A 23,025-nucleotide genomic window follows, 5' to 3' on the forward strand; every position below is an offset into this window, starting at 1 on the left:
CAGTTACAGTGGGGCAATCAAAATTCCTTTCGGAACGCATGCTGACTGCCGATCGTTTGGGCAACTTCCTTGAAGTTTATGGCGTGTTGCATGCCTCAAACTTCCCGAGGCATGAACGCAGAGTGTGCGTGGAGCCACTGGGGGATGTGTGTACTATTCGATGTGTGCCCCACATTATGTGTGGCTCGGCCAGATCGCTGCCAGACCTCGCTGCGTTTTTCATTTCTCCTCTAGAGCTGCTTGACAGTCCATCCGACTGACTGACTGGCTGAATGCCTGTCGTGTGCTCACTCAATTAGCGCTCAGAGGACCGAAACTGCAACAGAAACTGACTGAAAAGTGTAGCAAATGCAGCTACGATTGCAGCGGCCCGAGGATTGTGCAAATATTTGCGCGTTAAAACAAACTGCAAATGAAATTGTCTAACAACAGGCCTCGAATAAGTACGCTCGAAACGCTCAACAATTGCCGGGCGGCTTCTGCTGCGGGTGAGGCTGCTTTTGCAATGAAAATGCCAGCGGACAAAGAAATCGAATCAAAATAACAGCAGCGTCGAAAAAATGCTAAATTATAAATAAAATCGATTGTAGAAATAGTTGCAAGTGCACTTTAAAACGGATGGCTTTGCTCGGTTGGCTTAGCTTTCGATTTGGATTGTATTTCGTCAGCGCATCTTGAAGGTATGCCGATTGCTCATCCGCCCCGTTGCACACTCCTATTAAAACTTATCCATATTTTATGGTTCTCAGTGTTTTGAGTACACCGAGTAAATAATCACCTAATCGCTTGGCAAATTAGCGACTTAATAGTCAACATTAATTGGTTGTCATCACAGAACTCCCAGCGATTACGAATATTACTCATACGCCGGGTGTGCGGCTGAGATTTAAAGACAATTCCAAGGAAAACCTGATAAGATAAGCGACGTAAGTCGCCATTGTAGAATCTAGCCCCAATTAAGTATGAATCTTTTGTTTTCCTTGAGAAAAGTGGGGTATAATAATATGAAGCAAATACGCTCAAAAAAAAAAAGTGTGGAAATTGAGACATCTGCTAACTGCTTGGCTTATGCTCCAAAATTCATCACACCCAGGTGTCAATTGCCAAGCCAATTAATACAGATATGGCAGTTGGGGGTGGCAGCGGACAAACAAACACGTTTGGCAAACAAATAAACACGCAGCTGGCTAAGATGCGAGATACAACATATTGGCAAGGCGAAATGGAATGGAAATCGAAATCCCGACCACTTGACACTTTGTTTGTTTTCATTACCAATAAATGTTTGCCCATTGTTGTGGGGGGCTGCGATCAGCGCCCCTGGAAATGCCACACATGGCGATATCACCTCGCATTTCCAATGAAAACGCGATTGCGATTCCGACTCCGTCGACGACGAGTCCAATTTTGGGCACTCACTTTCCTGTCCGGACATTTTCGCATCCGCTGGCCATATGCGCTGGGAAATTCGCTTTTTTTTTTTTTGTTTTTTTTTATTTGTCTCAGCCTCTTGGCAGGTCGACATTTAGCCAAGGATGTTTTGCATTGCAATGGCAATTCATCAACACCAACAGATTTGTCATGCGGCAGACGCATAATTAAATACTTTCACCTGTGCGCCAGCAGCTGTGTACATGCATTCGTTCATACACCTGCAACCGCGGCAGCAGCAGCAGATTAAGATGCAGATACTTTTGCAACATTTTCATGGCCAACTTGAAGACTGAGGTGGCTGGGGAGCCAATGCACTAAAAATAGGCGCATTGCCTTTGCGAGCGACACATTTTCCTAATAGCCGCCGCACTTTTCTTCACGCACACTCAAAGAGGCATCAGATGGCAAAAAGCGAAAAAAGTCAGGGACAGGTGACATCGAGGTGGTCAGGAGTAAAATTCGCAGTGCGTGCAAATCGCAATTTCCCGCCTCGGGCCTTGGCACTCGTGGCGTCGCCTTTCTGTGTCCACTTTCTGCGTGAGTGGTCCTAAAATATCACCAAGAAAAGCGCCTCAAGTGCATGTGATCCCGTCCCAATTGACTTTATGGTGCTACTGAACTTAGTTTAGTCAAGAAACTATGTGTTGTTGTTTATCTTTTGCAACTATCTGCCTGGGGTTGGATCAATTTTTAAGAGCTGGAATAAAATATGTTGAAAATAGTTCAATAAAAAATATATGTTATTTATATTGAAACCATTTCTTTAATAATTTAGTTCTTAATTCTTGAAAAAAGTGCATGCATTTAGTCTTTGGACGCATACTTCCATCGTAAGTTCTTGGATTTTGTTTGAGGTCAGAAGCGCTTTGAAGAAGCTGCAGTGCATCATCCTTGAATGGCGTTTGTTTAGACGGAGTGTTTACACTAAAGTCGAAGACCCAGCCCGTCACCATCTGTGTGTGTGTGTGTGTGTGCTTGTGCATCGGGTGGGCCCGTATCTTTCGGATTGCAGAACTGCACCGCTGGCAGATACATTTTCTTATTTTCCTGTTATTTTTAAACAAAGTACACGACCCAAACTCTCTGCGTTGGCAGTGCAACCATCTCGATATGTGTACGTTTTCATGTGCTTGATTATTTTTTCTGTGGCGCATTTGTTTTTTGGCCCCGCTGCGCCTTTGTGCATCTTTGGGATACTCAGTGGTGAGCGGCGAAAAGAAAATTGAATATTGTGTTTGACACGGCCCAACATTTGACACAAAAGCGCCGAGATGCGGCAATGAACTCTGCTCAATGAAAGTGCAATTAAGTGCAGGCAATCGCTAATTACATTTATCGCTCACATGTTAATTATGCTGCGGTGGGGTGAAAATGGGCGTCACTGGCTGATGCAGTGAATTTTGCGAGGGGAGGATTGGAGGTCTCGATCTCTCGGGAGGTCAATGATATAACCGATGATTAACTGCCGGCATTGTGGCTGCCAGTCTTTCTTTTGTATCCATGGCATCGCAGTGCGGCTAAAGGTCAGGTCACCTATCTATCTTGCCAGCTCGAAACGATGCCGTATCTCAGATGGGTCATCTACAGATACGTAGATACTTTATCTTTTTGCTGGTTTTTCGCTTGTTTGGTTTATAACACGCCATAACACTACACAGCTTGCCGCTGCCGTATTGTCAACGGGTTAAACTACCTTATAAATCTGGTAAAGTATTACTCACAGTAGGAGTAGAATGCAAATAGGGATTAGCGTAGAACGAAACGGAAAGTGAAGCACATTTCTGACTATGTTATACTTAGTTACATAAAGTTTGTTTTATTGTTTTATGTGATAATACTAAAGTCAAATCAAGAATTTTCTGTTCCAACTATTAATTCCCTGCACCATTATTAATTTTTAAATTCTAACTACCTCTTGTTATTCGTTCAAAATATGCAAACCGCTTTCCGTATCCATTACACTAATAAAGAACAAACATCAACAAATTTGCCTATCTATGTACAAAATTTGTACAACAATTTTTGGTGCGGTCGAGCGTGATGAATAGAATTTTTGTGGCCACCAGCACAAATTCATTTATTGGGCCCAAATTCGACATGCCAAAGCTTCGAGTTATAGGCCAACTGTAGGAGCCACGAAAACGGCAACGTGGGGAAAAGTCGGCGGCGCAACTAGTGAAAGCGCCAAAATCCAGTAACAACAACATTTTCCTTAAGGCTCGAGACTTGGGGCCAACCAGCCTGCAATCATATTTCACCTTAGCCTGGCCAACAGTTTGCTGCACTTGTCGTAGTAGTTGCAGTTGTTGTTGTTGCCGCTGCTGCGGTGGCTATAAAAATAACTGAATAACCGAGCACTTGCCGTTGCACACTTGGCCAAGTTTGGCAACTTTTGACGGCTGCTGCTGCAACCAACCAGCCAACCAACCAGCCAACCAAACCAGCTAACAACAAAACGAAAACGAACTGCGATGTGGCCGTTGTTATTGTTTGCATACTAGCATTTGTGGCCAGTTTTTCCTTTTTTTTTTATTATGGTTCGGTCTATCCCCATTGGCAACATTTAATTTCATTCATTGCAGGCAGCGGCAAACAGCAGCCGCCAAAAATTCGAAAAACGGCCAAAAAGGAGGCAAAACTTTTGATTTATTACGACCACCATCAATTTTCCATTAACTTGAGCTGAAGGTATAAACTATTTAAGGGTAATAATGTTTTTAAAGTAGTGCTAATATCAAATATCGTTAAGCATAGAATAAATTATGCATCTTTCTGCTGATGATAACATTTTCTTCCATAAATATTAATATATTTTTTGCTTTTTATGAAAGGGCATTTCTTTATTACCAACTCACTGCAAATTTCTCCGATTCTGCGTCTGTTGGCCACGTGATTTTCTGTTTTGGGTTTTCTATTTTTTGGCCATTTCCTTTTCGAATTGTCTGTGGCCTGTTTTGGCTGGGTATACTCGGCATTTTCCGCTGGGGACCGTAGTAGTAGTAGTAGTAGTAGGCCCCAAGTGTTTTATTCATCGTCAGTCGTCGTCGTCTAGCGTCAACGTCTTCGTCTCCACTGAGTTTAATGCCATTTTCGTGCCTGGGCTGTTGCTTTGAATAAATGCCCAGTCGTACGTACTTTTTGCCAACTCGTTGCAGTTTTAACTGCTCGCGAGGGTCTGGAGTTCGGTGCGAAATGGAGATGGATGGGGATTGGGTGGAATGGGGGGAGGGGGTCTTGGAGCTGGGCAACCGACAGCCGAAAAGGATGTGGTAATTGCCATGTGGTAGCCAACGTTACCTAAGCAGGTGTTTACGTCTGCGATTTTGTTTGTTTACCTTGTCTGCAATTGCAATTGAACATGCAATAAATAGTTCTTGCAATCTGTCGCATTCAATCTCGTTTCGGTGCGGAACTTGCCCATATTTCGCATTTAATATGCGGGTATATTCAGCTGGTCTTTAGCTCACTTTTATTTGCAGACAATCATAATGAAATTTTAATTACTCTGCTAGGCATAACAAATAACTTATTCTATATGTTATAGATACTTTCCCACGAAACGTAATGTCTCTCAAGTGTATTAAGCACTTCGGTTCGCATTTGCCCAACCCAGATGTTTAGTATTTTGCATAGTTCGTTGTCTTGGTGGCCCACGCGACTCACAAACACAATCTGAAATCCATCATAAGCCCAAAGACATTTATAAATTGGTTTTCAGTTGTTGCTGGCACTGGATGCTTTCTGAAATATTCGCACAGCCCACATGATTATAATGAAGGCCCCGATATCTTTAATTGGCCTCAACATTGAAATGTCAATCCAGTTGGTGGCATAATTGTAGACAATAAATTTAACCCTAAGCTATGCGAAATGCATTTGAACTCGACTCGATCTAAAAATATATCATATATTTCCTTTGCTTCCAGTTAATGCTGCATATATGACAGGCCCACACGACATCGACAGCGACTGAGACAAGTAAGTTGAGTGTGCAATTAAACCACGCAAAAAACAAAAAAAAACTAGAATATTTATGTAAATTGTTTGCACATTTTGTTGTTTATTAAATTTGTTTCTCCACGAGGAGGAGAACTTTGTCCGGGCGTGACCCCAATCCCAGTTGTAACGGAGCAACTGGAGCGGAGTGAGAGGGCGGATTTGGGAGTGCGGCTTGCCACGCCCACTTTAGTTCCCTCTCTTTTTTTTCCTGTGCAGGCGGCATATATTTTATTAAATTTTATATGGGCTGCAGTATGCAGGAAGTAAGGCCCACGGACGAAAATGGGGCATTTCTTCATATTATTTATACAATCGGGCTGTAACTTTCCCAACTAGAGCTGGCTAACATCCACACCATTCTGCAAACATATTCTCTTAAAACGAACAATGGTCATAAAAAGCAGCAACTGCAAATGTGTCAACGGCATGTTTCAAAAGGATTATCCGCAAAAGGATGCTGCTGTGCCGCAAGGATATTGAATTGGCGAACAAGCTCCTACTTTCTCCTGCTGTTTGCCCTCCATTGATGATGTCATTTGAAGTCGTAAAATTGATTTTGCATTAAAATTCGTTTAACAAGAGATTTGGCTTGCGTAGGGAGCAAAAAACGATTAATTTGCTATTTGTATATATATATTTAAACATACGTATAAATTTATTTATATGTTTGTGCGAAAAAAGTTGAAGGCGCCTCGCAGATTTTCGCCGCATCTCCTTCAATCGCGATGATGGGCAAATGTTTGGCTCGTGGCTGCGAGTTGGCCAACCGCATCGTTTGCTGACCCAATTTTGTTTGGCTAAGAATAGCGAAAAATGTTTAAACGAATGCTGCTGTCTATTCGAATATCTTTCTGCCTCAGATTACACTTGATGCTGCGTTAAACTCTTTGCCAAAAGATACACAAACTTACTTGTCTCTTGCAGCACACAAAGTTCGTAATGTTTGATCTAACTAGAGAATTGCGAAAGTGAAATATGGTCAGGGTGCACCGATATATTCGATACTTAATTGCTATATCGTGAGTTAAGCTGCTCTGTCAGCGCTTTGACCATATCCCACTAATTAAACGTAATTTATTTAGCCACGTCCGTTAGTGCCAACTAAAATACGGTAACAAATTTATAACAATGCCGCAAGTTTAAGTTTTGGCTGCCAACCAAAATGTTGCCGACAAGATTTATTCAATCAAATCTATTTTCATTGTTTCTACACTTGTCACATCTTGTTGTAATTGTGAAAACCAGCCAAAAGGTATAGAAAAGCGCCACAGGCGCGCCTTTTAATTGTCACACTTGGCCGAATGGTTGCTTTATTTCATTTTATATTTTTCCCGCCAGCAGTGAGTGCCCCTAATCCCCAAAGTAAAAATTCGATGGCGCTTCCGCATTGTGGTTCGTGTTGCTCAAATGTCTGTTTGGTGTTCATAAATCAATTTGCTGCAATTCCAACAATTTTCGCTCGTCTGCGAGGCTGTCGATCAATTGGCATAGGAACCAAAATTAGAAAACAACGAACGCAAATCAATCAAGCGGCTGTCTATTTGCATATTTTTTTATGCCCCAGCTGTATTCAAGAGTTCTGAAGCGCATAGGTGCTAAGCAGATCGATTTGAAAATAAGAGGTTTATTAGTTCAAAATTTATAGAAATTTTCCATTGGTTAACTCTAGAAAATAATTTCAATAACTTCTGAAAACTCTTCACGTTTCAGTGACATATTTCTATTTACAATTGTCACATAAAGGCGAACGAATAAAATAAGAAAGATATATTCAAATTACGTGACTTTCATGCCCAAGTCGGAAAGCATTTCTTCTTGGTTTCTTCTTTTATTAGAAAGTGCCCAAGAATGAGCTTTCTTATCGATGAGTGATAATAAACAAAACTTGCATGTAGATACAGTATCTATAAATCTATAATTAGAGCTGCCTTTATGATGTTTTGTGTATATCAACAGTTTGCGACGAACTTCTCACGTTGTGGGGGTGGTTGGAATGTTCCTGGCTTTTGTGTACCTGGTCATTGTATCTTTGTCATCTGTCGTTACAAAAATGCCTTAAAAATGATCCCAGGCAGTGGCGTAGCTTCATTACCGATCAAGTGGGTCTGCATCTCGCAACGAATTGCTCCGAATAAAAAATTAAATAAATAAATACAAAATACTGTGATATAAGCGATAAATATTGTGATAATTTGGACAAACGTGTCAATTGCATTGCATCAGGTGAGCATATAATATGGACAAAAGCAAACTGCGGAAGAAATAACAAAAATTTGAACAAAATTAATTATTTTGTTTATGAATGGGACTACGAGATGTTGGTGTTTCGAATAACTTGTTATAAATTTCCTGGCCATTGGCCAAGTTTGCACAGGGAAACGAAAGAGAAATTTTAGCATTTCAAACTGAAATGGTTCATTTGTTCTCGGGAACCTTGATCTTGTCCGGCAGCCATGTGCAACACTTTATAAACTATGAATTCATTCGTTTACTCAAAGTCCACAATTTGGGTTTTATTTCTGAATTTATGAGTAATTAAGCTGTGGAAATGGTGGGATATTTTCGGGCCACCCTCGAATAGTATTCGAAGATGAGTCATTCATCTCACCCCCAGTTGGCGAAGAGAAAAACCTGATGCAGTCCACCCTCGTCGGTTGTTTTGATACCCTACCCATTCCTCAACTTTTGGCTGATTTTAATTTCACTCCCTGCCCCAACAAACTTCGCGTTGTGGCGGCGACTTTTGGTAGATAAAGCAGCCAACACAAAAATCGATAAGCGCTCAACTTTTCATTTTCTTTCGACTTTAATTTTCGTATTTCATCTCATACCCAACCCCCTTTCTTTTGGCGCAATGACATAATGTGACCCACAAGGCTTTTGATTAACCCGGACAAACAAAGAGCGAAAAATACCGATAGCTACACGGAGCGAAACATATGCTTAGTTATTGATGTGATGAAAAATCGCATAGTGTACATCAATTGCGAATTTGAACAATCAGATGCACCCTATTTAAAAGCCCCCTTAGTTTTTCCCTCAGTGTAGAGAGTGGTAAAGGAAGACAGTCGAGCTGTCGCCAATTGCGTGACCCACCGCCTCTTTCCTGTCCACAATGTGGGCGTGGTTTGGGGGGCATTGAGCCAGCTCTTTTTTTATGAGTTTGTTGGCGCCAATCGCATTTGTGTCCCAAACTTTAATAGACGATGAGACAACAAAAAATTGGAACCGACTTTCGGCATTGGATGTGGGATTTCTTATTTCTTGCCTTGTGTGGGTTGCTGTAGAATAATTTTTCAAGGATAAAAATCTATGCAAAAAGGATACCCCTTTTTTTTTTTGCATTACCGTTCTCCAAAACTCGTAAACAAAGAAAGCTTTCTAATTTTTTTCTATTAAAGAGCTCAGTGCTATAAAAATTCATTCTATTTAGCCCATTGTTCAATTTGACAACTGATTTAATAAGGGGTTGGTGGTATCATCATATCATCTTTTGAAATAGCATGATGATCCCAAGATGATTTCACCTTTATGCAAACAGCAGATCCCAGTAACCCCCTCGTCTCATCTCCAACCACAAAATTTCTTGCCATTGAATTTAGTGTGTTACAAACTTCCGAACAAACTACATATTCATTGTCTCTATCGACCAAAACATTTCGATTTCCCTTTTCGCTAGCGGGGCAAAACCAAAGCCGTTGAAAAATTTATTGTTAATTTTTTTTCAATACCAAAAGCAAGAATCTACAATAGATAGCAGTAAGCGAGGCGCAGCGTCGCCATCCAGTCGCGTAATTCAGAATGAATCCCACTAATCTGGGCAGACAGAATGGGGCTCTGGTGTTGGAAGTGTTGAAGGTGCTGGGTCGCCCGGCGACCAGTTACGAGGTGGCCGAAAGAGTGGCCGACGTCTACAGGCTGCCACTGCACCGCATCCGTCCCGTGGTCACCGACGTCCTCGAGGCTGGATCACGACATGGATTCTTTAGCAGCCTCAATGGCCATTATTCGGTGGTGCAGCCGGTGGTGGAGCAACTGGGCCGAGATATAGACCAGTATGCAGCCGATATACTGGCGGGATACAGTGGCGAGGGCTCTCTGCCCAAGATGTCGACCCTGATGCTCAAGCTACAGCAACTGGACGGATCTCCGCCCATGATGACGGGGTTGAGTTATCCCCGAGTGAGCTCGGGGGAGCAACGCGAACACTTGCCCTCCGGCGACGTGTCCCTGGACGCCCGTCTCATGCTGCCCTTTCCTCGGGTACTATGAAAATTCTCCATCTCTCAAATTGTATCAGACAGTGAAGTGTTTTGTGGTTTGTGAAACAGAAAAAATCTCGCGTTCAATAAAGTCGAGGCAACTGCTTCGAATTTGGACCAAGATTAATTTTTAGAAAGAATTTTATATATTTACTTTTATGGGTTTCAAATCTTTTCTCATGCTATTTGTTTAATATCCTATTGAAATCCTTAAAAGCTTGGTTAGCCCCGATAAAAATCGCTTTTCCTAATGATGTCCCTGAAAATGGGTCAGTGACTTGTCCTCGTTTGTTCTCAGGTTTTCCCAGGGGCTATTGTCCTTTATGCGGGTGAGTGAATGAGGGACATTCACATTCAGAAACGCACTCACAAAGAACAAACAGCTGCGGTCTTGTGGCTTACTTTTTTCCCCCACTTGCCCCGGACGCAAATGGCACTCCACTTCAGGATTCCCACCTTGCAGCTCCCACTTGGCAGTTCCCAGTTCTCGGCTCTCGGTTCTCAGTTCCCTACTGTCCATTGTGAGGTTGTTGCCTGTCTAGGCGGGATCCAAACAGAAGTTCAAACTCGAGTGGCAGCTTTTACCGGCTCATTTGCCTTTGGCTTTTGTCTGGCTCACTTGTCAGCACTCAAAGGCTATTCCAATTATAGTCCGCAGTCGAATGAAATAGGTGCGCACAAAATGCTCTACTTGAGTTCAAAAGGGTTTAATTGGCTATTGGGATTTTTCATGATTTATGAGAGGATTCAAGCCAATCGGTTTCGAGGGTATTCAAAAGTTGAGTTTTCCCTGAGAAGATTTCCTTCCTGCTCTCCGTTGCTTTGTTCAACGGTTTTAATATTATCGCTGGACATCAGCATGAGTAATTCTTGCTTATTTTCTGATTCAATTAATTGAAGTATAATGCTGCGCCGAGATTTCAGTTGTCATTTGAATCCAAAAGCAAAACAAAAAGCAGAGCAAACAAGCAAGATGATGACAAGTTCAGTTTAAAAGCTCTTTGTTAGTTCCCCGGGTGGAAAAGTAAGAAAGAATGAAAGGGGATGTGTTTCTTTCCGCTTTCCGGGAATATTTAAAAAGTAAAACTTGTATTTTGTTTACATTTGCATGCGAGGCAGTCCTTTATGAGTAAACATACAATGGTTCGTTGACTTCAAAGGAGGTCGCAACTTACTCTGAAATCAAACTTAATTTGGTTTGATTCTTAAGTCGATTTTTTTTATACCTAAAAGTTTAGACGCGGGAAAACGTGAATGAAAAATCTGTCAGGAAAAATAATTTATTTATATATTATGTTGTGCAAGTTTCGTTTTCTAGTAGCCGTAGTCATCATATCGAAGCACCCCACTAATTCCTATGTCTACCAAACCTCTCTCTTTTCGCAGAATGAGCCGCCAACACCAGCGGCACCACCAGCAGCATCACCACCTGCCGCCGCACCAGCAACCGCAGCAGCAGATGCCGCAACAGCAGCAGCAGCTGACGCCGCAGCAGCAGCAACAACAGCAGCTGCTGATGGCGGAGCACGCAGCTGCCGCGGAGGCGGCGGAGCTGTTCGACCTGCTGTGCGTGGCCACAACGATGCGTCAGATCCTGGCGCTCCATCGGGCCATGTGCGAGGCTGTGGGATTGAGACCCTCTCCTCTGAACGACTTCTACCCGCGGCTAAAGGCTAAAGTGCGTTCGTGGAAGGCGCAGGCCCTGTGGAAGAAGTTCGACGCCAGAGCTGCCCATAGAGTCTACGGCAAGGGAGCTGCCTGTACTGGTACACGCGTCCTGGTAATCGGAGCCGGGCCTTGTGGACTGCGTACCGCCATCGAGGCCCAATTGCTGGGCGCCAAGGTGGTGGTGCTGGAGAAACGCGATCGCATCACCCGCAACAATGTGCTCCATCTGTGGCCATTCGTCATCACGGATCTGCGCAACTTGGGCGCGAAGAAGTTCTACGGCAAGTTCTGCGCCGGCTCCATCGATCACATCTCCATTCGGCAGCTGCAGTGCATGTTGCTCAAGGTGGCGCTGCTCCTGGGCGTAGAGATCCACGAGGGAGTCAGTTTCGAGCACGCTGTGGAGCCCTCTGGCGATGGCGGCGGATGGAGGGCAGCTGTTACTCCCGCCGATCATCCTGTATCTCACTACGAATTCGATGTGCTGATCGGGGCGGATGGCAAGCGGAATATGCTGGACTTTAGGAGGAAGGAGTTCCGCGGCAAGCTGGCCATCGCTATTACAGCGAACTTCATCAACAAGAAGACGGAGGCGGAGGCTAAAGTGGAGGAGATCAGTGGGGTGGCTTTCATCTTCAACCAGGCCTTCTTCAAGGAGCTGTACGGGAAGACGGGCATCGACCTGGAAAACATCGTCTACTACAAGGACGAGACGCACTACTTCGTGATGACGGCCAAGAAGCACAGTCTAATTGACAAGGGCGTTATTATCGAGGATATGGCCGATCCCGGCGAGCTTCTCGCCCCAGCTAATGTGGATACACAAAAGCTGCACGACTATGCCCGCGAGGCTGCGGAGTTCTCCACCCAATACCAAATGCCAAACCTGGAATTCGCTGTTAATCACTACGGCAAACCAGACGTGGCCATGTTCGACTTCACTTCGATGTTTGCCGCCGAGATGTCCTGCCGCGTGATTGTGCGCAAAGGAGCTCGCCTGATGCAGTGCCTCGTGGGTGACAGTCTGCTCGAGCCGTTTTGGCCCACTGGATCGGGCTGTGCCCGTGGCTTCTTGTCCAGCATGGACGCTGCTTATGCCATCAAGCTTTGGTCCAACCCGCAGAACAGCACCCTTGGCGTTCTGGCGCAGCGCGAGAGCATCTACCGGCTGCTTAACCAGACCACGCCGGACACCCTGCAGCGGGACATCAGTGCCTACACCGTGGATCCGGCCACGCGGTATCCGAACCTGAACAGGGAGTCGGTCAACAGCTGGCAGGTCAAGCATCTGGTCGACACGGACGACCCGTCCATTCTGGAGCAGACCTTCATGGACACGTACGCTCTGCAGACGCCGCATTTGGACACACCGGGCCGACGCAAGCGACGCAGTGGAGGTTAGTTTATAATTATCAATCGATCTGGCTTTATTTACTTATTACTTTGTGGTTTTGTAAAGACTTGCTGCCCCAGGGTGCTACGTTGCTGAGATGGATAAGCGCCCAGCTGCATTCCTATCAGTTTATTCCCGAACTCAAGGAGGCTTCGGATGTGTTTCGGAATGGACGCGTTCTGTGTGCGCTTATTAATCGGTGAGTAGTGGTGGAGTAATATACATGTTGACACCGTTAAATTCATTAAAATGGTTCCATTTAGCTATCGTCCTGATCTCATCGACTACGCTGCCACCAAGGACATGAATCCCGTGGAGTGCAATGAGCTGTCATTCGCCGTCCTGGAGCGCGAACTCCACATCGATCGCGTCATGAGTGCCAAGCAGTCGCTGGACTTGACCGAGCTGGAGTCGCGAATCTGGCTCAACTATTTGGATCAGATCTGCGACTTGTTTCGCGGCGAGATCCCCCATATCAAGCACCCCAAGATGGACTTTAGCGACTTGCGCCAGAAGTATCGTATCAACCATACGCACGCCCAACCCGACTTCTCCAAGCTGCTGGCAACGAAACCCAAGGCCAAGTCGCCGATGCAGGATGCTGTGGACATACCCACGACAGTGCAGCGACGCTCGGTGCTCGAGGAGGAGCGAGCCAAGCGGCAGCGTCGCCACGAGCAGCTTCTCAACATCGGTGGAGGGGCAGCAGCAGGTGCCGCCGCCGGAGTTGCTGGAAGCGGGACGGGAACCACAACGCAGGGTCTGTTGAAGATCACTATCTTACACCATAGTCTGATGGAAAATAAGTTTCGGAGTGGCTGCTAGATGAGCATATATATGTTAAATTAAATGGTGACAATAAAATATATACAACAACTAAGCTTAGATTAGAATGTTTTGTTCGTAAATTAAATGTAATTTACATTTTTCTAACTGTTTTCGCTATTTAAAGAGATGGAGCATAAAATGTACTATAATTATTAAAAGGAAAAAGAAAATAATAACAAGAAACCTTAGAAGAATTGTAAAATGTAACAGATTAAACTTAAAAAGTTCTACCAGCTTAAGTAGCCACTCCAGAGACATATTAATGTTAATCAGGATTATTTAAATGATTTCTGATTGCTTACGTTATTTTCCTTGACAGGTCAAAACGATACGCCACGCCGGTCGAAGAAGCGCCGCCAGGTCGACAAAACCGCCAATATTGTGAGTAAATGCTGGCATTATTTTAAATCATGGATTGGTTCATACGCGAATGTGCAGAAGGTCTGAGGAGTGCCATCGCGCCATTTAATCATCCATTCAAACATCTTGTTAACTATATACACAAACATTGTGTATTTATATTTCATTACCATTGCTCGTTTAAAATTGTTCGAACTCAGCTATCTCATGTACATTCAAAGAATTTAATTGTTAATCACATATGTAAAACGCAAGAAAACCAATTTCATAAAAACAAAACCATCGAAAATCTGTTCCCAAGGTTCAGCTCCTGCTGAGAACAGCTCTCTGTCATGAAATCAGTAACGCCATTAGCGCATTCGAAACCATCAATGAGGTCAGTTCACTTAGTGTCCAAGTGTCCCAGTGTCGTCTACATGGTCCACTCTGTGTGATGCGTAACTCTCAATCCACATACAACTAACTTAGCACAATCTCAGTGAAAGTCAAATAGCCATGTAGATTTAGATTTAGTTATCCGTTATGTGTCTGTCCCACGCAAAGTCACCCGAATAGCATACCATAGTTCCCCCAATCACTCTCGATCGGTATCAAAGTACCCCCTGCCCCAAAGAATCCGAATCCGAACCCCCTTCGAATCTGTCCAATGTGTTGACTCTCACCTCTGCCGCGCAGGAGGAGCGCCAGCAGCGCTTGCAGGAGATCGAGGAGAATCGGCAGGAGCGGATGAGCAAGCGGCGCCAGCAGCGCTACCACCAGACGCAGAATTTCTACAAGAGCCTTCAGCTCCTGCAGGCGGGCAAGCTTTTGAGGGAGGGTGGTGAGGCGGGGATTGCCGAGGATGGCAACCCCTTCGAGGACTACTCGATATTCCTCTACCGCCAGCAGGCGCCCGTCTTCAATGATCGCGTCAAGGACCTCGAGCGAAAGCTTCTGTTTCCCGTAAGCGAAGAGAATCTCCCGTTCTCGCTTTGCACGCTGCGTCTTCTGCTGTGTTTTTGTCTTGACTCGTTTTGGCCCAAAGCGGATAACTGATGATCCTAACTTCTGACTAATGCTGCAGTGCTGCTGTTAAGAATCTATCAAGAAACGAAGAGTGAAGCAACTAACAAGATCCCTAACCATAATAATACCTGCTCGAATAATAAGACATAGTAAGGGTTTTAATTCGTTAACATTGATGCTAGAAATTATTTGAATAATGTGTTTAACAAATGTTTTAATTCAACGAACTTAGAAAATGAAAAATACCACAAAATATTTTCAATGGAGATTCTCCTATAAGATCGTTTCCTGTTCGCTCAATGTCTAAAAACTCAGCGATTTTACTTTAATATATGCTCCGATTTAACTAATAGATGTTTAAGAATTTGGATTCGGCTGAGCCAGTCGGCCAGTTACTAATGTACTATTCGCTAAGCTAAGCTCGTTCATCTAACTGGTCCAAATTGGACATGTTGTTATGCTTACGTTCAGTTGTTTGCCTTTTGAGTTGATTCTTTATGTTCATTCGTTACTATAGACGATCAGTTATCAGACGTAAAATATTTATGCATATCTATCAATTTTGATTTCTTCAAACCTCTCCACTCCGCCCCCAAACTTTAATTATTTAAATGCCTAAACACCAAAAACCCAAAACACGCCTACAAACACTGCCACCCATCCACAACCTGTGAACCAAAGGATCGCGAACGGGGAGATATTCCGTCGGCATTGCCGCGCACAGCGGACGAGCAGTTCAGCGATCGCATAAAGAACATGGAGCAGCGGATGACGGGACGTGGTGGCCTTGGTGGTGACAAGAAGCCCAAGGATCTGATGCGGGCTATCGGCAAGATCGACTCGAACGACTGGAATGTACGCGAGATCGAGAAGAAGATCGAGCTGTCCAAGAAGACGGAGATCCACGGGCCCAAGGGCCGCGAGAAGGTGCCCAAGTGGAGCAAGGAGCAGTTCCAGGCACGACAGCACAAGATGTCCAAACCGCAACGCCAGGATTCGCGCGAGGCGGAAAAGTTCAAGGACATCGACCAGACTATCCGCAACTTGGACAAGCAGCTAAAGGAGGGCCACAATCTGGATGTGGGCGAACGTGGTCGCAACAAGGTGGCCTCCATTGCCGGTCAGTTTGGCAAAAAGGATGAGGCCAATTCGGATGAGAAGAACGCGGGCAGCAGCAATGCCACCACCAACACCAACAACACAGTCATACCCAAATCTGTGAGTAATTTTGTGTTCATCCACCACCTCCTTGTATCAATTGTTTTATTTGGGTTCTATTGTTATCGGTTTCCCCTGTGCTATTTTATATTTGCTTTTATATTTATGTATACTATATTTTATATTTTTGCTTACCATTATGGTTGCTGTGGTTGCTGTAGTCGATGATGTTGTTAGCGTGCTTTAAGCAAAAGTCTAGGCAATACCCCCACAAACACTCACAGTCATCAAGCTACATATCCACTCATTTGTACATGACACCCATCGAATGCCAAGCAAATGTTTATGTGTTATCGTTAATTGTTAATCATTGTCAGCTTCAAACTTCTTCTAATACTTATCCTTCTAATAATACAGAGTTCCAAGGTGGCGCTGGCCTTCAAAAAGCAGGCTGCCTCCGAAAAGTGCCGCTTCTGTAAGCAAACCGTCTACCTGATGGAGAAGACCACCGTGGAGGGATTGGTTCTGCATCGTAATTGCCTTAAGTGCCACCACTGCCACACCAACTTGCGCCTGGGAGGCTACGCCTTTGATCGGGACGATCCGCAGGGCCGATTTTACTGCACCCAGCACTTCCGGTTGCCCCCCAAACCGCTGCCGCAGCGCACCAACAAAGCCAGGGTGAGTATCAATCTTGGATCTATTTAAGTGTTTAAGTGTAAGTACTAACTAGAACCCATTCGCCTATTTTTCCAGAAATCCGCTGCCGCTCAACCCGCCTCGCCTGCTGTACCACCAACTGCAGGATCCGCACCCACTGCAGCTGCCTCAGCTGAGCAAATGGACACCACTCCACCCAGGGACCAGGTGGATCTACTGGAGACCTCGCGAGCAAATGCCTCTGCCGATGCCATGTCCGATGATGAAGCCAATGTTATCGATGAGCACGAATGGTCTGGTCGCAACTTCTTGCCTGAGTCCAACAACGATTCCCAATCAGAGCTATCCAGTTCAGATGAATCGGACACGGAATCGGATTCGGAGATGTTTGAGGAGGCGGATGATTCGCCGTTTGGTGCTCAGACCCTCCAGCTGGCGTCGGATTGGATTGGAAAGCAGTACTGTGAGGACAGTGATGATTCTGACGATTTCTACGACTCAAGTGAAGGTATTGCGGGTGAGTGGGCACAAAAGGGGAAGTTCAAAAATAACTTAATTAATATTAAACTCTTCTTTTGATTTTTAGATGATGGTAAAGATGACACCGAGGGTGAGGAATTCAAGAAGGCCCGCGAATTGAGACGCCAGGAAGTTCGCCTGCAGCCGTTGCCCGCCAATCTGCCCACAGATACGGAGACCGAGGTGGGTCATATTTAACTATTATCTCTCTTGGCGATGGGGAGACTAACCTTCTCATTATTTTCATTTATTTTCCTTGACTCTCTTACCATATTCTTTAAATCTCCCTCTCATGGTGTTGGTTTCATTCTTGTCCTTGCAAATCCTTAAATATCTCAATTATTAGAAACTTAAGTTAAACGTAGACAATAAAGAAAACGTGGCGGACAGAAGCTCCCTGAAATCGAGCAATTCCTTTGAGTCCGCGCGCAGCCAGCCGTCTACGCCCCTTTCCACGCCCACTCGTGTCGAGATGGAGCAACTGGAGCGAAATGCTCCTCGCAAGTTTAGCAGCGAAATCGAGGCAATCAGCGAGAAACTTTACCACATGAACAACATGGTAAAGATGAACAAGGACCTCGAGGTGCTGGCCAAGGAAAATCTGGTCAAGAGCGACATCCTGCGCAAGCTCACGCTGAAGGAGAAGTGGCTGGCGGAGAATGCGGCCATAGCAGCAGGCCAAAAAGTGACTCCGACTCCCAGTGCGTCTGCTCCTGGGCTTCAACCCAAGTCGAAGTTCGATGAAAAGTTCGAAAAGGTAGTGAGTCCACCTCAGCCGGTTGTCGAACCCAAACCCAAGCCTGTAATCGATTTCAATCTGGATGAGTTGAAACCACGTAAACCGAACTTTGAGGAGCGACCCAAGGAGCAGCTGCCCAGGCCTGAAGGTTTGAAAAAACCTCCACAGCAAAAACCGAAAGGCAGCAGCACAAACGTGAGCCGCTCCAACAGCTTGAAGAGTAATGCCAGCAACGGGAGTCCAAAGGTGAAAAAAGCTCCTATTTCAAATAACAGCAAAATGCAAATTGAAGGAATCCTTGGTACCTTGAACAAGATTCAGAGCCAGAACAGTAGCGATCAGGATGAAGATATGGATGTAGATGAGGATGTGGAAAGAAAGCCAAATAAAGAGCTCAACAGCAAGTTGAAGGAAATCCAAGCCAGCAGCTTTGCCGGCACCATGGACCACATTAAATCACAGCTGACTATGCCAACGGTTAGTGCGCAGGCACCACCATCCATGGATCTTTCCAAGTACTTTCCCAACCAGAAGCAAGAGAAGAGCTCCGCCAGCAGCACAAACAAGAATCAGGTTACCCTCAAGGATGTAAATCTGGCCAAGTACTTCCCCAGCAGTCCAGCTCCACAACGGAGAACCGTGGAAACGGTGGCCGATCGACTAAAGAAGTCACAGACTGAGGCTGCTCTAGCCAAAACCAAGCTAGTAGAGGATCAGGCCAATAACCAGGCCGAAAAGCCCAAGAAAGAGGCGGAAAAGGAAGGAGAGTCTAAAAAAATCACGAAAAAGGTGGCAGACTCCAAACCAGTACCTCCAAAACGACAGGCCTCCTTAGACACCTTTAGCTTAAGGGAGCACCAGATGGATGGAGCACTAGACCTGACCAAAAAGAAGGGTCCCACCAAAGCGAGCGCTGGTGTTAAAAAACCAGCCAAATCAGGGAGTACCACATCCGTGACGAAAGCCACGGCCACATCCAAAGGAAAGACCATTAAGATTGTAAAGAAAATCGTACCCAAAGGAACCAAAGCCAAAAAGGCAGCAGAAGCGGCCCAAGAATCCGCAGCAGTCGAGGCTCCGCCAGAAAAGCAACCTCCAAAAGATGAAGCAGAACGGATATTGGACGAAATTCTGGGAGATGGTGAGTATCGTTCACCCAGCTCCGAGTACCAGCGCTTGTTCCAGGACGAAAAGTCGCCCAGCGATTTGTCCGATAACATAGATCGGATACTCGAGGAATCCGGGTTGGATGTGGAATTGGGATTGCCAAAACGCAGCAGTAAGAAACTGGTAAAAACCAAATCCCTGGGCGAGGGTGACTTTGATATGAAGCCTTCGAATGAAAGACTAACTGGAGTACAGAACATCCTTAAGCGATTTGAGTCCATGAGTTCAGTCACCTCACAGAACAGTGATGAACAGGCGGCATTCAAATTACGTCGCATGGAGTCCACCACCAGCAATCTGAGCAGTTTGACCCGTTCCAGGGAATCACTTGTCTCCGTCAGCGATTCAATGAGTGATTTGGAGAAAACCATGGATTACCTGCGTAATGAATGGCGCAATGAGGCCACCAACTTTCTGCAAAAGAAGCGTGATAAATTCTATGCCAAAAAGGAGGAGCAGGAAAAGGAGGCTAAGATTCTGGCTAGACCTGATCCCTTAGACAATCTTCCTGTTCAATATCGCGATTCCAAGTTGGCCAAGTTCTTTGGCTTGGCCGCTCGCAAGTCACCTGAAAAGCGAAAGTCCCCCATTAAGAAGAAGAAATCTCCCTCTAAAACGCCAAAGGTGACCAAAGCAAACAATTCACTGGAGGAGCTGGCCAAGATCAGTAATGTTCGCCAGACCAAGAAGGCACAACCGAAGACTCTGAAGCCTGTAGAAGTAAAACCGTTAAAGCCAGCCAGTCCAGTTCCAGATGATTATGAGATCCTTGATCTGCTGGAAAAAGCCACTGAGGCCAAAGAACTGGAGCGCTCTAAGACCAAGAGTCCAGCTGTAGAACCTATCACTCAGACGCCCAAAGAAGCTATAGTAGAAATTCCCTTACCGGTGGAAGACATTAAAAATCTACCCAAAACCGGGTGTGATAAGTCCACAAACAGCTCACGCCGTGGTTCCCAATCTAGTTTGGTCACGTCGCGACGACACTCGGAAATTTCTCTAAACGAGAAACTGAACCAGGACGCACTCGCAGCCTTGAACCAAATAGAAAAAGAAAGAGAGGCGGAGCAAGTGGACGAACTTTTCCAGAGCATGGTGGAGGAAATGGAGCAGGAACCGCAGCCCAATGCCATTGTCGAACCTCCAGAAGAAGACATCGATGCGGATTCCTTGTGCACAACAATCAGCAAGAGTCCCAGTGCACAGCCCGTAACGGTGGTCAAACGGGGCAGTTCCGAGGATCAGAGCATAGAAAAGCTTTTCAGTCACTTTTCCGACGAGATGCTGGTGAATGTGGAGTTTGACTCCAACGATGAGCTTGTAGGAATTACACCAAGGGCCACACTCGTTTCCCGAAACACAGAAGATCGGGACTACCTGGATAAACTAGAGTCTTTGGAGCGCGATGAGGAGACTTTCCAACCAGTTGTTGGGGAAAAATTCCAGGAAAATGTCCAGGATGAAGTGGACGGATTGCATTTCCCATCACGCCCACAACGAAGACCCAAAAGCAGTTCATCTTCCAGTGAACCATCACTTCCTGTGGCTCCTCAAAGGTTGAAAAAAAAACTATCGAAATTAGATCCGGAGGATATGCCTCCTTCTGTACAGGATCTGTTACAACAGGTTTACCAGAAGAGCATCCAACCTGAAGTAGTGGAAGTAATTCCAGTTGAAGACAAACAAACTTTAAGGTTCCCCAGCATGTTGGTGGAAGAAGATGTAGACGAAGTGGATCACTCTAAAGAAGAAATCAAAAAAATTGAGACGGCTCCAGAAAAGATCAAAGTAGATAAGGTAACCGATCCGGAGGATGTTCCTCCGGTAATTCCAAATCCAAGCAAACCGCTAATAAGTCAGAGCAACTCCCTCAAGAGCGAGAATTCCTCTGGCAGCAGTTTAGTGGAAATACCAAAGATAATTACACCACCCAAGTCGAGTAGCAAGGAAAACTCTTCGGATTGGGACATGGAGAAGTTGCCAGCATCACCCATGCCACGACGTAGGCTGTTACAAAATCAGACGCCATATAAAGCCCCAAGCGTGGCCAGCAAGGAGAGCTCCTTGGAGTGGGACATGGAGAAGCTGCCCAACAGTCCCATGTTGCCAAGAAGGAACAAGATGCGAGCCATCTCACCTAGCACCAACCCTGTGCAACTTCTCAACAATTTACCCTCCGATGCAGATGACGAGGCGGCACAGAGACGGCTAATCGAGGATTTCGAGCAGGAGAGACGTCAGGCCCTGATCAAGCGGGACGAGAACTTCGAGGCAATTGCGGCGGAGCAACGCAGACGCGACTCCTTACAGAGCAGCAGCAACTCGAGCAGCAAACGCAGCTTACCACCGCCCACACCGCCCATGATGGCATCGCGACGCGGAACAACTCAAGATACAAATCGCACCCAGGATACCACGACGCGGCACGAGGGAACACCTCCCATGTTCAAAAAGCTAGATGTCGATGGCAGCGGTACGTCAATGGATTCCACCGCCTGCTCCACGCGGCGCAGTTCGTTTGCATTTATAGAGTTACAGGATAACAAACCAGTGATTGTGCCCATGCCCAAGAAACTGAAGTTGCCAAAGCCGGAGCCACCTAGGTTCGTACCCGAGCCAGTGGCCATTGATGAGCCTGTGCCCGAGGTTTTCCAGGGACGCGCTTGGCCCAAGACGCAGTTGGAAGGAGAGGTCGATCTAGGCGATTCGGACAATGAAGATGAAGCAGAAAAGCTAAAGAAACAGCTGCCCGAATACGCTCGTTCGGACTCTCCTCCTTCGGCTGCATTCAAGAATCGCAAGTGGCCGGATGGGAAAACAGTTTTTGATAAGCGCGCCGAATCTCTTGAGGAGGAGGATATCTTCGAAGGATTACTGTCCCCAAAGAAAAGAGGTTCTCAAAGATTCATGGACAAGCCGCGCTCTCAGTCGCCACAGCCTTTCAAACCGCTGGCCAACAGCTCCAGGAAAAGCTCAAAGTCATATAGCGACCTTAAGAAAGGACCCTCCTTGCAATCTCTGTCGGCGCAATCCAGCCAGGACACGGACACACTGTCCACCACCACAACAGTAGCTACAGCTCGTCCTGCAAGCTATGCCAATTACGAGGACCCAATGGATGCCAGTACCCAAGCCTTGCTGGATCGAAGCAAACGGTTACACAACCGCAAAAGAGATTTCGTAAACGAGCGAGTAGTGGAGCGCAACCCCTATATGAGGGATGTGCTTAGGAGCACGGATCGTCGTGATTACGACGATGTGGATGAAGATCTGACCAGCTACAGGCCAAGACATTATGCCAGCTCCACGCTAAATCGTTTCCCCAACACCACAACAAGGAAAAGCAACAACAGCTACGATTACCTCAGTCCCAGCAGTGATTATCTGAGCAGGAGAAGCTACAAACCGAGCGCCAGTGCAACCAGCAGTTACTATCCATCGACCACGCGTAGCTCCCATTTGAGTGACCTGTTCCGACGACGCAGCCCCGCCAGCGGAACCGGATCCGCACTTTCCGGCTACGGCAACAAAGAGTCGTGCGTTATCTCCTAGTTTTTAGCCCTAAACCATTGACCAAAGCAGCCTTCTCTTTTCATTTATATTTTACCCTGTTGTGGCCGCAGACGACGCCTCAACTACTATCTCTACTGAGAGCCAACCCAACGTCAGCGAAACCAACCCCACAAACAGACCCCTGTACCCTGACCAAACCGATCCGACCCGACCCAACCCCCAATTCAAGACACTATAGGTCCCCGATAAGCAGCCCAAGAATACCCAACCAACCAACCAACCAATGCTAGACTGCCCGCCCGCCTGTCTGCTCTCGATGT

At 45.8% G+C, this 23,025-nt stretch overlaps 2 protein-coding genes across 2 annotated transcripts in view; both read left to right on the top strand.

Annotated features, from left to right (window-relative positions):
• Positions 1-23,025, top strand: part of LOC117143226 (F-actin-monooxygenase Mical) — a 41,275-nt gene that overhangs the window by 10,318 nt on the left and 7,932 nt on the right. Inside the window, 11 exon segments of the mRNA XM_033307775.1 lie at positions 5,361-5,412; positions 11,082-12,760; positions 12,823-12,955; positions 13,020-13,516; positions 13,904-13,965; positions 14,620-14,886; positions 15,631-16,167; positions 16,525-16,788; positions 16,864-17,284; positions 17,354-17,469; positions 17,633-22,732. Coding sequence (XP_033163666.1) covers positions 11,083-12,760; positions 12,823-12,955; positions 13,020-13,516; positions 13,904-13,965; positions 14,620-14,886; positions 15,631-16,167; positions 16,525-16,788; positions 16,864-17,284; positions 17,354-17,469; positions 17,633-22,732 — 9,075 coding nt within the window. The 5' untranslated portion in view covers positions 5,361-5,412; position 11,082.
• Positions 9,027-9,818, top strand: LOC117143225. The gene has a single exon (XM_033307774.1). The coding sequence runs from the start codon at positions 9,235-9,237 to the stop codon at positions 9,703-9,705; it is 471 nt and encodes a 156-aa protein (XP_033163665.1). The 5' UTR covers positions 9,027-9,234; the 3' UTR covers positions 9,706-9,818.

This window comes from Drosophila mauritiana, chromosome 3R (assembly GCF_004382145.1).
Source record: "Drosophila mauritiana strain mau12 chromosome 3R, ASM438214v1, whole genome shotgun sequence".
Taxonomy (NCBI): domain Eukaryota; kingdom Metazoa; phylum Arthropoda; class Insecta; order Diptera; family Drosophilidae; genus Drosophila; species Drosophila mauritiana.